This window comes from Procambarus clarkii, chromosome 61 (genome assembly GCF_040958095.1).
Source record: "Procambarus clarkii isolate CNS0578487 chromosome 61, FALCON_Pclarkii_2.0, whole genome shotgun sequence".
Taxonomy (NCBI): domain Eukaryota; kingdom Metazoa; phylum Arthropoda; class Malacostraca; order Decapoda; family Cambaridae; genus Procambarus; species Procambarus clarkii.
Window position 1 is genome coordinate 20,162,169 of NC_091210.1, and position 16,046 is coordinate 20,178,214.

The 16,046-nt window shown below is 50.3% G+C and overlaps 3 protein-coding genes across 4 annotated transcripts in view; 1 reads left to right on the forward strand and 2 right to left on the reverse strand.

Annotated features, from left to right (window-relative positions):
• LOC123750078 (matrix metalloproteinase-2) overlaps positions 1-6,035 on the reverse strand; it is a 41,159-nt gene extending 35,124 nt beyond the window's left edge. For both annotated transcript variants that reach the window (XM_069307965.1, XM_069307963.1), the window contains exon 1: positions 5,848-6,035. The gene's annotated coding sequence lies outside the window, so the exon portion shown is untranslated. The remainder of the gene's footprint in view (positions 1-5,847) is intronic.
• Notum (palmitoleoyl-protein carboxylesterase notum) overlaps positions 1-16,046 on the forward strand; it is a 166,068-nt gene that overhangs the window by 51,736 nt on the left and 98,286 nt on the right. The gene's annotated exons all lie outside the window — the stretch shown is intronic.
• LOC123750283 (zonadhesin-like) lies at positions 14,682-15,221 on the reverse strand. The gene has a single exon (XM_045732396.2). It carries the CDS (start codon positions 15,219-15,221, stop codon positions 14,682-14,684), a length of 540 nt encoding a protein of 179 aa, XP_045588352.2.

Here is a 16,046-nt window from a genome sequence, read left to right on the forward strand (position 1 = left end):
ATTTGCCTGCAGAATCGAGCTATTAGCTCCTGGACCCCGCCTTTCTAACCAATTTATTGTACCTCTTTTATGTCTACTACATATATTTATCTCTAACACACACCCTCAGGAAGCAGCCCGTAGCAGCTGTCTAACTCCCAGGTACCTATTTACTGCTAGGTGAACAGGACCATCAGGGTGAAAGAAACTGCCCATTTGTTTCCGCCTCGGCTGGGAATCGAACCCGGGCCCTTTGGACTACGACCCCCAAGCGCTATCCACTCAGCCAGTGTGAGAGAGAGAGAGAGAGAGAGAGAGAGAGAGAGAGAGAGAGAGAGAGAGAGAGAGAGAGAGAGAGAGAGAGACAGAGACAGCGAGAGAGAGAGACAGCGAGAGAGAGAGACAGCGAGAGAGACAGCGAGAGAGACAGCGAGAGAGACAGCGAGAGAGACTGCGAGACAGAGAGAGAGAGACAGAGAGAGAGAGACAGAGAGAGAGAGAGACAGAGAGAGAGAGAGACAGAGAGAGAGAGAGACAGAGAGAGAGAGAGACAGAGAGAGAGACAGAGAGAGAGACAGAGAGAGAGACAGAGAGAGAGAGAGAGAGAGAGAGAGAGAGAGAGAGACAGAGACAGACAGAGACAGACAGAGAGAGACAGAGAGAGACAGAGACAGCGAGAGAGAGAGACAGCGAGAGAGACAGCGAGAGAGACTGCGAGAGAGAGAGAGAGACAGAGAGAGAGAGACAGAGAGAGAGAGACAGAGAGAGACAGAGAGAGAGACAGAGAGAGAGAGAGACAGAGAGAGAGACAGAGAGAGAGAGAGAGAGAGAGAGAGAGAGAGAGAGAGAGAGAGAGAGAGAGAGAGAGACAGAGAGAGAGACAGAGACAGAGAGAGAGACAGAGAGAGAGAGAGAGAGAGAGAGAGAGAGAGAGAGAGAGAGAGAGAGAGAGAGAGACAGAGAGACAGAGAGAGAGAGAGACAGAGACAGAGACAGAGACAGAGACAGAGACAGAGACAGAGAGAGAGAGAGAGAGAGAGAGAGAGAGAGAGAGAGACACAGAGACAGAGAGACAGAGAGAGAGAGAGACAGAGAGAGAGACAGAGAGAGAGAGAGACAGAGAGAGAGACAGAGAGAGAGAGAGACAGAGAGAGAGACAGAGAGAGAGAGAGACAGAGAGAGAGACAGAGAGAGAGAGAGACAGAGAGAGAGAGAGACAGAGACAGAGACAGAGAGAGACAGAGAGAGAGACAGAGAGAGAGACAGAGAGAGAGACAGAGAGAGAGAGAGACAGAGAGAGAGAGAGACAGAGAGAGAGAGAGAGAGAGAGACAGAGACAGAGAGAGAGAGACAGAGAGAGAGAGAGACAGAGACAGAGAGAGACAGAGACAGAGAGAGAGAGAGAGAGAGAGAGAGAGAGAGAGAGAGAGAGAGAGACAGAGAGAGAGAGAGAGACAGAGAGAGAATGGCAAACAAGTATTTGTTGATTTAAGATGAGAGTAGTTGATATGCTAATATGTAAATCTTTCTAACAGTGTGTTGAGCAGGAGCTAGTACACTGCTAGTACACTGCTAGTACACTGCTAGTACCCTGCTAGTACACTGCTGGTATCCTGATAGTACCCTGCTAGTACACTGCTAGTGCCCTGCTAGTACACTGCTAGTGCCCTGATAGTACACTGCTAGTGCCCTGCTAGTACACTGCTAGTATCCTGATAGTACACTGCTAGTGCCCTGCTAGTACACTGCTAGTATCCTGATAGTACACTGCTAGTGCCCTGCTAGTACACTGCTAGTATCCTGATAGTACACTGCTAGTGCCCTGCTAGTACACTGCTAGTATCCTGATAGTACACTGCTAGTGCCCTGCTAGTACACTGCTGGTATCCTGATAGTACACTGCTAGTGCCTTGCTAGTATCCTGATAGTACACTGCTAGTACACTGCTAGTATCCTGATAGTACACTGCTGGTATCCTGCTAGTGCCCTGCTAGTGCCCTGCTAGTACACTGCTGGTATCCTGATAGTACCCTGCTAGTACACTGTTAGTACACTGCTGGTATCCTGATAGTGCCCTGCTAGTACACTGCTGGTATCCTGCTAGTGCCCTGCTAGTACACTGCTGGTATCCTGCTAGTGCCCTGCTAGTGCCCTGCTAGTACACTGCTGGTATCCTGCTAGTGCCCTGCTAGTACACTGCTGGTATCCTGCTAGTGCCCTGCTAGTACACTGCTGGTATCCTGCTAGTGCCCTGCTAGTGCCCTGCTAGTACACTGCTGGTATCCTGCTAGTGCCCTGCTAGTACACTGCTGGTATCCTGATAGTACCCTGCTAGTACACTGCTGGTATCCTGATAGTACCCTGCTAGTGCCCTGCTAGTACACTGCTGGTATCCTGATAGTACCCTGCTAGTACACTGCTGGTATCCTGATAGTGCCCTGCTAGTACACTGCTGGTATCCTGCTAGTGCCCTGCTAGTACACTGCTGGTATCCTGCTAGTGCCCTGCTAGTACACTGCTGGTATCCTGATAGTACCCTGCTAGTACACTGCTGGTATCCTGATAGTACCCTGCTAGTGCCCTGCTAGTGCCCTGCTAGTACACTGCTGGTATCCTGATAGTACCCTGCTAGTGCCCTGCTAGTGCCCTGCTAGTACACTGCTGGTATCCTGATAGTACCCTGCTAGTGCCCTGCTAGTACACTGCTGGTATCCTGATAGTACCCTGCTAGTGCCCTGCTAGTACACTGCTGGTATCCTGATAGTACCCTGCTAGTGCCCTGCTAGTGCCCTGCTAGTGCCCTGCTAGTACACTGCTGGTATCCTGATAGTACCCTGCTAGTGCCCTGCTAGTACACTGCTGGTATCCTGATAGTACCCTGCTAGTGCCCTGCTAGTACACTGCTGGTATCCTGATAGTACCCTGCTAGTGCCCTGCTAGTACACTGCTGGTATCCTGATAGTACCCTGCTAGTGCCCTGCTAGTGCCCTGCTAGTGCCCTGCTAGTACACTGCTGGTATCCTGATAGTACCCTGCTAGTGCCCTGCTAGTACACTGCTGGTATCCTGCTAGTGCCCTGCTAGTACACTGCTGGTATCCTGCTAGTGCCCTGCTAGTACACTGTTAGTACACTGCTGGTATCCTGATAGTGCCCTGCTAGTACACTGCTGGTATCCTGATAGTACCCTGCTAGTGCCCTGCTAGTACACTGCTGGTATCCTGATAGTACCCTGCTAGTGCCCTGCTAGTACACTGCTGGTATCCTGATAGTGCCCTGCTAGTACACTGCTGGTATCCTGATAGTGCCCTGCTAGTACACTGCTGGTATCCTGATAGTGCCCTGCTAGTACACTGCTGGTATCCTGATAGTACACTGCAAGTGCCCTGCTAGTACACTGCTGGTATCCTGATAGTACCCTGCTAGTACACTGCTGGTATCCTGATAGTACACTGCTAGTGCCCTGCTAGTACACTGCTGGTATCCTGATAGTACCCTGCTTGTGCCCTGCTAGTACACTTCTAGTACACTGATCGAATCTAGTTAATGCCCTGCTAACACACTATTTGTATGCTATTAGTACACTACTAATTAACAATGTACTACTTATTGATTACCTGTTAGTACACTGCTTGTACATGGGTGAAAGGGAGGAGCGAGCAACCGTGGGAGAGAGAACACATGGGAGAGGCATTGAATAGGTGGAATAGGAAGGGACAGAAGCCAAGAGGAAAGGGACAGATTAATAGATGGAAAAGGAAAGGCCCAAACAGATAGGAGGGCCCTCGGAGCGTAACCAGATTCAAGTTCAAGTTTGTTTATTGAGAGCGTAAAGTAGATCTTAAAAGGGATAGAGTTGGATAGGCTGTTTCTGCCTTCCGGGACGCCAGAGAGAGAGAGGAGTGGGGACAGGGGCTCGTAACTTGAGGACTGTCTTGTCTCAGTAATGGAGTTCCCAGCTCTGCTAGGGGGCGCTTAAACCCCCATCCCCCCATCCCCTCCCCTATCCCCACACACACACACACACACACACACACTTTCAAATGTAGATATGATAGAGCCCAGTAGGCTCAGGAACCTGTACACCAGTTGATTGACGGTTGAGAGGCGGGACCAAAGAGCCAAAGCTCAATCCCTGCAAGCACAAATAGGTGAGTACACACACACACACACACACAGCCCAGTTTGAGCCCAATAGGCTCAGGAACCTGTTCACCAGTTGATTGACGGTTGAGAGGCGTGACCAAAGAGCCAGAGCTCAACCCCAGCAAGCACAACTAGGTGAGTACAACTAGGTGAGTACAACTAGGTGAGTACAACACGGTGAGTACAACACGGTGAGTACAACACGGTGAGTACAACACGGTGAGTACAACACGGTGAGTACAACACGGTGAGTACAACTAGGTGAGTACAACTAGGTGAGTACTTGCACCGACATGTATCCTGGTTTTCCTTGAAGTAGAGGCTTGGAGAGGATACATGTATCCTTGGTGAGAGGGTGTGAGGAGCCACCAGGCGGATACATGTAGCTCCTCCTGCCTAGGACACGTGTGGTCACGTATCATGTGTTATTGTGTGTGTAATTACCTAAGTGTAGTTACAGGATGAGAGCTACGCTCGTGGTGTCCCGTCTTCCCAGCACTCTGTCATATAACGCTTTGGAACTAATAATTTTGGCATCCACCGCCGCCTTCTCACTCTGTAAAAGAAAACTTTCTAATATTTTCGGCACCTTCCGGTCGGCCGAGCGGACAGCACGCTGGGCTTGTGATCCTGAGGTCCTGGGTTCGATCCCAGGCGCCGGCGAGAAACAATGGGCAGAGTTTTTCACCCTATGCCCCTGTTACCTAGCAGTAAAATAGGTACCTGGGTGTTAGTCAGCTGTCACGGGCTGCTTCCTGGGGGTGGAGGCCTGGTCGAGGACCGGGCCGCGAGGACACTAAAGCCCCGAAATCATCTCAAGATAACCTCAAGATAACCATTGTTTACTTAGCTTGAATCTGTGTTGTTTGTTCGTAAAGTTGCTAGTTTCAGGAATGCCTCTTTGTCAATTTGGTCGATTCCTGTTAGTATTGTGTAAGTGGTGTGTGTGTGTGTACTCTCATAGTTGTATTTGCGGGGGTTGAGCTCTGGCTCTTTGGTCCCGCCTCTCAACCGTCAATCAACAGGTGTACAGGTTCCTGAGCCTATTGGGCTCTATCATATCTACACTTGAAACTGTGTATGGAGTCAGCCTCCACCACATCACTGCCTAATGCATTCCATCTACTAACTACTCTGACACTGAAAAACATCTTTCTAATGTCTCTGGCTCATTTGGGCACTGAATTTCCACCTGTGTCCCCTCGTGAGTGAATAAATAGTGATAAATAGTTTCTTTGTCCACCCTGTCAATTCCTGCGTGCGTGTGTGCGTGCGTGTGGGAAAGGGGTTCCGTCCTGCTAGTTCCCTCCTGGAACGGACAGAAGTCCCCTTCTTCACCCTGGTGTAGAGTGCAGTTCTCCAACACACTCCACTGTCTCCACTGGAGTGTGTTCAGGATTGCTCAGTGAACAGTTGAACACACGAGGCGACACACACTCACGGACGCTCTTAACATAAGCCAAACAGGATGAATCAGCTGAGGAAAACGGAACAAGTCTTGGCTGAAAAACGGCATGAGTCATGCATGAAAAAACAGAATGAATCACTGAGTGAAAAACAGCATTCCTCAGGAATTAGAAAACGGGACGAATCAGGTGGAAAAACAGAACATCAAATCACCTGCGAATGAGTCAAACTAACAGATAGTTAAAGTGCTCACCACATGCGCAAATGACGCACCACATGCGCAAGCAGGTAACGCATACAAAACAAAATAAACTCACTTGCGCCGGCGTATGACCCCAAGTTCGTGAGAATGTGGTGGGCGCGGTATGGCCCCGTCCTGAGGCGTATCCGATAATGTTAAGCCGAATATCTGGACCTTGAGGGGCTCCACGCCTCAGTTTGGAGGAGGAACTCAGAGCCCGAGGGAGAGGTCGTTGACTGAGACACTGAGGCCGACGACTGACCCTCCAGAAATGCCCGCTCGGTCTTATATACATGCGGGGCCGTCCACCCGCCGGAACCGCTTCATCACGACCTGTCTTTGCTTGTCTAACCTTCACCGGCTTCGCAGAACCGAGAAACCAACAGTATACTGTTGGTTTCGACTTGAGAATGAATGGTCAATCATTTCAAAACCACAGTCGACGGACCGAAACGTCGTCGTCCCTTCACCTTCTAGTATGTGGTCTGAAACTTTTAACGGACTTCGCTGCTTACAAATCGGAATAAAGGGTCTTCGGAGACTGTCTCCATATCTGATGGTCTAATTGTAATTATTTTTGGCACAATTGGGTAACTTTCTCGGAGCTGCGCGCGTATATCTTTATATCCGCCCGTTATCTAACAGTAACAACGCCACAGGTCTCTGTTTGAACCCGCCCGTTATTCAACGTCACAGGTCTCTGAAACAGCCCGTTATCTAACAGTAACAACCCCACAGGTCTCTGTTGTAACCAGCGCGTTATCCAACAGTAACAACGCCATAGGTCTCTGTTTGAACCCGCCCGTTATCTAACAGTAACAACGTCACATGTCTCTGAACCAGCGCGTTATCCAACAGTAACAACGCCATAGGTCTCTGTTTGAACCCGCCCGTTATCTAACAGTAACAACGTCACAGGTCTCTGAACCCGCCCGTTATCCAACAGTAACAGCGCCACAGGTGGCTTGCAAGAGTTAGTTATTCATTTATTATGCACCCCATACCCATCTTGTGGGCGGTAGTGGAAAGGGTTACAGAGGCACATAATGGGCTCAGGGACTGAACCCCACAATTCATTTAGCTAAGCAAGTTACAATCTTGATGAGCTAGTTACAACATTCAGTATAAGTCGTCACATCAACAATGGGTTCGAGATCGACCTCAAGTACAGGTTCTAAATTAAGCAACTAACATGTGTGGAGACACGGGAGACATCTCCCGTCACGCAGGGTGCAGTCGCACCTCCACAGATCTCCAGTATCATCTATTGATACTGGTAATGGCTCAAAAGGGCCACCACTTACGGGCTATTCATGCCCGTGCCACCTTTTGGGTGGCTTAATCTTCGTCAATCAGTCAATCAATCAATATGTGGAGAGCTAGTGTCAAAATTTATGTTTGTCCTGCACACCGCCCCCCATCCAGTGGGCAGCGGTGGATAGGTTACAATCACTCAGTTACTACCTACAGTTAGCAAACTGGGGATATTTGGCTAAAATTTCTGGTAGCAGATCATTTTGAATGAAATATTGACACATAGCTGGAACATTGGTTATAGAATTGTCTCTAAATTCACGTATCTTTTCGCACTCCATCACATAGTGACGGAGTGCGCGAATAATTTTGTTGAAACAGTTTACATTTGGTCAGGTCTACATCAGCAGATAATGAGAATTCCCAGAGATTCCCGCTTGCAAGAAAGGGACAATGACACATCCGAAAGGAAATAACTGTTATTCTTAGGCTGGGAAATTCAAGAGGCTTTGTGAACAGTGTTCTGTGAACATCAAGCCGCGTCACTCTTCCCAAAGTTCACATCTTACCGTCTTTGTCTCTTTCGAAAGTCTTTTAAGACGTCTCAATGTCCATCTTGAAGACGTAACCCGACGTCGGAAGCTTTAATACGTCGCTGTGACGTAGTTATCGTGGTGTATGAAGCGGATAATTCTTTGTTTTTCCGGAAGTGGACATGTTCCCGGCGTGCGAAATACTGGGTCCTCACCTGGCCTCAATTCGTTCATGCGTCAGTGATGCTCTGGGAATCTGATTGGTCAGAATACTGAGGGACTTCTGTTAAAACCAGCTAATGGTTTCTGAATGGGGTCAGGTCACCTCTGATTGGTCATAGGGGAGTGTTGGGCCTCACCTCACTACTGATGGGCCTTACTCTACACCTGATGGGCCTTACTCCACACCTGATGGGCCTTACTCCACATCTGATGGGCCTTACTCCACATCTGATGGGCCTTACTCCACATCTGATTGGCCTTACTCCACATCTGATGGGCCTTATTTCCTATCTGATGGGCCTTACTCCACATCTGATGGGCCTTACTCCACATCTGATGGACTTTACTCCACATCTGATGGGCCTTACTCCACATCTGATGGGCCTTACTCCACATCTGATGGGCCTTACTCCACACCTGATGGGCCTTACTCCACACCTGATGGGCCTTACTCCACACCTGATGGGCCTTACTTCCCATCTGATGGACTTTACTCCACACCTGATGGGCCTTACTCCACACCTGATGGGCCTTACTCCACATCTGATGGACTTTACTCCACATCTGATGGGCCTTACTCCACACCTGATGGGCCTTACTCCACATCTGATGGGCCTTACTCCACATCTGATAAACTTTACTCCACATCTGATGGGCCTTACTCCACATCTGATGGGCCTTACTCCACATCTGATGGGCCTTACTCCACATCTGATGGGCCTTACTCCACATCTGATGGGCCTTACTCCACACCTGATGGGCCTTACTCCACACCTGATGGGCCTTACTCCACACCTGATGGGCCTTACTCCACACCTGATGGGCCTTACTTCCCATCTGATGGACTTTACTCCACACCTGATGGGCCTTACTCCACACCTGATGGGCCTTACTCCACATCTGATGGACTTTACTCCACATCTGATGGGCCTTACTCCACACCTGATGGGCCTTACTCCACATCTGATGGGCCTTACTCCACATCTGATGGACTTTACTCCACATCTGATGGGCCTTACTCCACATCTGATGGGCCTTACTCCACATCTGATGGGCCTTACTCCACATCTGATGGGCCTTACTCCACACCTGATGGGCCTTACTCCACATCTGATGGACTTTACTCCACATCTGATGGGCCTTACTCCACATCTGATGGGCCTTACTCCACATCTGATGGACTTTACTCCACATCTGATGGGCCTTACTCCACATCTGATGGACTTTACTCCACATCTGATGGGCCTTACTCCACATCTGATGGACTTTACTCCACATCTGATGGGCCTTACTCCACATCTGATGGGCCTTACTCCACATCTGATGGGCCTTACTCCACATCTGATGGACCTTACTTCCCATCTGATGGGCCTTATTCCACACCTGATGGGCCTTATTCCACACCTGATGGGCCTTACTCCACATCTGATAAACTTTACTCCACATCTGATGGGCCTTACTCCACACCTGATGGGCCTTACTCCACATCTGATGGACTTTACTCCACCTCTGATGGGCCTTACTCCACATCTGATGGGCCTTACTCCACATCTGATGGGCCTTACTCCACATCTGATGGGCCTTACTCCACATCTGATGGGCCTTACTCCACATCTGATGGACCTACCCTTCCTCACGTCCCATAGTACCATCGCCGTGGACACCACAATAGTCTCTTTGATCCAAAATAAATGATAATTCTAATTTTACATTCCCACTTCTGATGTGAGGTTCAGTTCCAGTAATATTTCCTCGTAGCTCATACCTCTCAGCTCGGGGACTCGCCTGGTGGCATACCTCTGAACCTTTTCTAGCTTCAGTTGTGTATATGACTAGATGTGGACTCCAGGCTGGAGCTGCATATTCCAGTATTGGTCTGACGTATGTGGTATGCAAGGTTCTGAATGATTCCTTACACTAGTTTCTGAAGGAGAAATTTGCGTAATGTTTGCCTGTTCTAATATCCACTACATCCTATGGAAAGCTTGTAGTTTAGTTTTGAGAAATCTTGGTAGTTCTCAGTATATTATAATAATTATTCTATAAATTATTATCTGTAAATATTTAAATTGGCGCCAAATTTTAAAATATACAATAGAATATGCTCAAAATTAATTAAAGAAAATGAATCTATTTTGTAATATAGAAAACGTATATAATAGGGTAAACTACACTGTCATCCACAGGATGGGTATAATAATTCTAATGCATTGTGTCGGGGTTGGGGCGAGGGGACAGGAAGCCTGAGTGTATTCATATACGGTAGACTTATGCCGAGCCCTCCCCAAGGCACCCCCAAGGCCCCCCAAGGCCCCCCAAGGCCCCCCAAGACCGAATTATTGACCCCGCCAAGGATACAACCCCCACACAAAGCTAATTAACTCCTGACTACCTACTCACTGCAAGGTGAACAGAGGCATGAGCTAAAAAGGAAATGTGCCCAACCATTCCTGTCCCACCCGGGAACCGAACCCGGAATTCTCGATTGTGAGTCGAGAACGAATCCGACAGTACTACCGGGGTGTAGAAACAGGTGGAAAATACGGAGACCTTGTGGGACTGAGCACAGAGACCTTGTGGGACTGAGCACAGAGACCTTGTGGGACTGAGCACAGAGACCTTGTGGGACTGAGCACAGAGACCTTGTGGGACTGAGCACAGAGACCTTATGGGACTGAGCACAGAGACCTTGTGGGACTGAGCACAGAGACCTTGTGGGACTGAGCACAGAGACCTTGTGGGACTGAGCACAGAGACCTTGTGGGACTGAGCACAGAAACCTTGTGGAACTGAGCACAGAGACCTTGTGGGACTGAGCACAGAGACCTTGTGGGACTGAGCACAGAGACCTTGTGGGACTGAGCACAGAGACCTTGTGGGACTGAGCACAGAGACCTTGTGGGACTGAGCATAGAGGACAGGACGCAGACCTTGTGGGACTGAGCGCAGAGGACAGGACGGAGACCTTGTGGGACTGAGCACAGAGGACAGGACGGAGACCTTGTGGGACTGAGCACAGAGGACAGGACGCAGACCTTGTGGGACTGAGCACAGAGGACAGGACGGAGACCTTGTGGGACTGAGCACAGAGGACAGGACGGAGACCTTGTGGGACTGAGCACAGAGGACAGGACGCAGACCTTGTGGGACTGAGCACAGAGAACAGGACGGAGACCTTGTGGGACTGAGCACAGAGGACAGGACGGAGACCTTGTGGGACTGAGCACAGAGGACAGGACGCAGACCTTGTGGGACTGAGCACAGAGAACAGGACAGAGACCTTGTGGGACTGAGCACAGAGGACAGGACGGAGACCTTGTGGGACTGAGCACAGAGGACAGGACGCAGACCTTGTGGGACTGAGCACAGAGGACAGGACGGAGACCTTGTGGGACTGAGCACAGAGGACAGGACGGAGACCTTGTGGGACTGAGCGCAGAGGACAGGACGGAGACCTTGTGGGACTGAGCACAGAGGACAGGACGCAGACCTTGTGGGACTGAGCACAGAGAACAGGACGGAGACCTTGTGGGACTGAGCACAGAGGACAGGACGAAGACCTTGTGGGACTGAGCACAGAGGACAGGACGGAGACCTTGTGGGACTGAGCACAGAGAACAGGACGGAGACCTTGTGGGACTGAGCACAGAGGACAGGACGCAGACCTTGTGGGACTGAGCACAGAGGACAGGACGCAGACCTTGTGGGACTGAGCACAGAGGTATACCATGTCGCTCAGTCGATTAAGGCAGTGTCTGGGATGCTCTCGGACGTAGGTTCGAATCCTCGTCACGGCCCTTGTGGATTTGTGCTCCCAAATTTAGGTAAATTACTTGCTGGTCAAGAGGGAATGGCTTACCATCTCTGACTGCCTCATGGCTCCTTATTTTAGTGTTTTTGATGATTCTAAAGCCTAATAATTAAGATGTTAGTGAAGTCGTCAACGAAGATGACAGTTGTTAATAGTTTTAACCTGTTAAAGGTTAGCACTTTGGAGAAATCTTGAAGCTTCTCAGTAAATTATAATAGGCACTCATAAATTATTACATATAAAAACATTGCTTTCCTTGAACATTATATACAATAGTAATTGCTTTGAAAATCATAGAGAATGGTCTATAGGAACGTTAAGAGAAAATGATGTGACGCGGGAATGTTTGTGGGGTAAACTACTGCAAATAGGACATAGCATCCACACAAAGTCCCACGATGTTTGAGTCCAACTAGCACCCAAAAACATGGAGGTGGGACCCACTACCAATCAACACGACGGGTGTTTGGTCCACTACCACCCCAGAGGGTGGTAGTGGACCCCCCACACACCCTCTGGGGTGGTAGTGGACCGCCACACACCCTCTGGGGCAGTAGTGGACCCCCACACACCCTCTGGGGCGGTAGTGGACCCCCACACACCCTCTGGGGTGGTAGTGGACCCCCACACACCCTCTGGGGCAGTAGTGGACCCCCACACACCCTCTGGGGCAGTAGTGGACCCCCACACACCCTCTGGGGTGGTAGTGGACCCCCACACACCCTCTGGGGTGGTAGTGGACCCCCACACATCCTCTGGGGCGGTAGTGGACCCCCACACACCCTCTGGGGCAGTAGTGGACCCCCACACACCCTCTGGGGCGGTAGTGGACCCCCACACATCCTCTGGGGCGGTAGTGGACCCCCACACACCCTCTGGGGCGGTAGTGGACCCCCACACACCCTCTGGGGCGGTAGTGGACCCCCACACACCCTCTGGGGCGGTAGTGGACCCCCACACACCCTCTGGGGCGGTAGTGGACCCCCACACACCCTCTGGGGCGGTAGTGGACCCCCACACACCCTCTGGGGCGGTAGTGGACCCCCACACACCCTCTGGGGTGGTAGTGGACCCCCACACATCCTCTGGGGCGGTAGTGGACCCCCACACACCCTCTGGGGCGGTAGTGGACCCCCACACACCCTCTGGGGCGGTAGTGGACCCCCACACACCCTCTGGGGCGGTAGTGGACCCCCACACACCCTCTGGGGCGGTAGTGGACCCCCACACACCCTCTGGGGCGGTAGTGGACCCCACACACCCTCTGGGGCGGTAGTGGACCCCCACACACCCTCTGGGGCGGTAGTGGACCCCCACACACCCTCTGGGGCGGTAGTGGACCCCCACACACCCTCTGGGGCGGTAGTGGACCCCCACACACCCTCTGGGGCGGTAGTGGACCCCCACACACCCTCTGGGGCGGTAGTGGACCCCCACACATCCTCTGGGGCGGTAGTGGACCCCCACACACCCTCTGGGGCGGTAGTGGACCCCCACACACCCTCTGGGGTGGTAGTGGACCCCCACACACCCTCTGGGGTGGTAGTGGACCCCCACACATCCTCTGGGGTGGTAGTGGACCCCCACACACCCTCTGGGGCGGTAGTGGACCCCCACACACCCTCTGGGGTGGTAGTGGACCCCCACACACCCTCTGGGGCGGTAGTGGACCCCCACACACCCTCTGGGGCGGTAGTGGACCCCCACACACCCTCTGGGGTGGTAGTGGACCCCCACACACCCTCTGGGGTGGTAGTGGACCCCCACACACCCTCTGGGGTGGTAGTGGACCCCCACACACCCTCTGGGGTGGTAGTGGACCCCTAGGAGCCGGTCGGCCGAGCGGACAGCACGCTGGACTTGTGATCCTGTGGTCCCGGGTTCGATCCCAGGCGCCGGTGAGAAACAATGGGCAGAGTTTCTTTCACCCTATCCCCCTGTTACCTAGCAGTAAAATAGGTACCTGGGTGTTAGTCAGCTGTCACGGGCTGCTTCCTGGGGATGGAGGCCTGGTCGAGGACCGGGCCGCGGGGACACTAAAGCCCCGAAATCATCTCAAGATAACCTCAAGATAACGTCTGCTTTCACCTAATGGCTCTGTTCACCTAGCAGTGAATAGGCACTCATGCAGTCATTCACTGAATTAGTCAGCTTCTTATGGGTTACTTCCCGGGCAGTAATTCGACTTTGGGGGGGGGCGGGGTGACCTCCATATAGGACTAACGTATATAAATACACTCTGGCTACCTGTCCCCCGACACAATTATTTTAATTACTGGCATCAGCAAGAAACAAGTAATTCCATCGTATTATACAATACTCAGTTCTATAATATTGTAGTCCTATACATAAACAAAATCTTGTAAACAAAATAAAAGTACCGTACCTATGATAAAAGTTCCTTATACTCAACAAGTTTACTATAAAAGATTGTCATATATTATATCTTTTAATATAGGAGGCGGCATTCAGAGAACTTTAGTTACCCGTGAAATCAACGAACTGAACGGTACACTTTCTTTGAATACTTATTTCAAGATAGACTAAAGAAAACGATATTTCTTTGAATACTTATTTCAAGATAAACTAAAGAAAACGATAAAGACGGTGACATTCGTAGTTTATTTATTGATTTATTTATATATATGCAAGAAGGTACATTGGGATTGTGAGAATACATAGCATAGTAATTACATTCTTGTAAAGCCACTAGTACGCGCAGCGTTTCGGGCAGAAAGTTGATAATTCATTATCTGTATAATTCAAGTTTATCTTTATTGTAGACCTGAAGCCTGTTAAGCTAATACAAGTCCTTCTAGCCAGATGTGAGGCTACACGTGGCTACATATCCATCTCCTGGCCAGACTAAGCGATGTTTAACCTATTCTTGAGTAGTCTCTGCCTTTATGAACACTGAACACACGCACAGCTCTGCGTGCAGGCAGCAAGATGAACACCACAGTGGCTGTTCTTACTCCTGTGGGTGTTGTTCATACTTCTATGGCAAAATGTTCACTCACAGGATGAACAACTTAACTGGTGGGTGTTGCACATGCTGGAATGACAATGTTCACTCACAGGATGAACACCTTAACTGGTGGGTGTTGAACATGCTGGAATGACAGAATGTTCACTCACAGGATGCGTAAGTGTTATGAATGTGATCTCTTTAAGTATCGTCCAAATTAACTGACATGTTTCGGTTATACACTTGCCTAGGTCTACTGTCATCTTGCCTAGGTCTACTGTCATCTTGCCTAGGTCTACTGTCATCTTGCCTAGGTCTACTGTCATCTTGCCTAGGTCTACTGTCATCTTGCCTAGGTCTACTGTCCTCTTGCCTAGGTCTACTGTCCTCTTGCCTAGGTCTACTGTCATCTTGCCTAGGTCTACTGTCATCTTGCCTAGGTCTACTGTCATCTTGCCTAGGTCTACTGTCATCTTGCCTAGGTCTACTGTCATCTTGCCTAGGTCTACTGTCATCTTGCCTAGGTCTACTGTCCTCTTGCCTAGGTCTACTGTCCTCTTGCCTAGGTCTACTGTCATCTTGCCTAGGTCTACTGTCATCTTGCCTAGGTCTACTGTCATCTTGCCTAGGTCTACTGTCATCTTGCCTAGGTCTACTGTCATCTTGCCTAGGTCTACTGTCATCTGGTGGCGTGTTATACATCACTGCTAAAGTTCCAAGTAGCACGGGCTATGGTGAGCCCGTGATGGATTTATCTGGCACAGGAGCGGGGTTGAAACTTGTCCTTCCATCGTCATGGTGCCTGTTATGTAGTCTCTGAACCCATCACAGCCCGGGATAACCATCGCCTTGAAACTCCAATCCTTTCTCATTAGTAGGGCTACTCCGCCTCCTCCCCTTGGCTACCTTGAGGCTACCTTGAGGTGCTTCCGGGGCTTAGTGTCCCCGCGGCCCGGTCGTCGACCAGGCCTTCTGGTTGCTGGACTGATCAACCAGGCTGTTAGACGCGGCTGCTCGCAGCCTGACGTATGAGTCACAGCCTGGTTGATCAGGTATCCTTTGGAGGTGCTTATCCAGTTCTCTCTTGAACACTGTGAGGGGTCGGCCAGTTATGCCCCTTATGTGTAGTGGAAGCGTGTTGAACAGTCTCGGGCCTCTGATGTTGATAGAGTTCTCTCTCAGAGTACCAGTTGCACCTCTGCTTTTCAACGGGGGTATTCTGCACATCCTGCCATGTCTTCTGGTCTCATGTGGTGTTATTTCTGTGTGCAGGTTTGGGACCAGCCCCTCAATTATTTTCCACGTGTAAATTATTATGTATCTCTCCCGCCTGCGCTCAAGGGAGTACAGATTTAGGCTCTTTAGTCGATCCCAGTAATTTAGATGTTTTACTGAGTGGATTCTAGCAGTAAAGGATCTCTGCACGCTCTCTAGGTCAGCAATTTCTCCAGCTTTGAAAGGGGCTGTCATTGTGCAGCAGTACTCCA

Coding starts and splice junctions, on each gene's coding strand:
- LOC123750283 (XM_045732396.2), bottom strand. CDS start 15,221: ATGACAGTAGACCTAGGCAAGATGACAGTAGACCTAGGCAAGATGACA.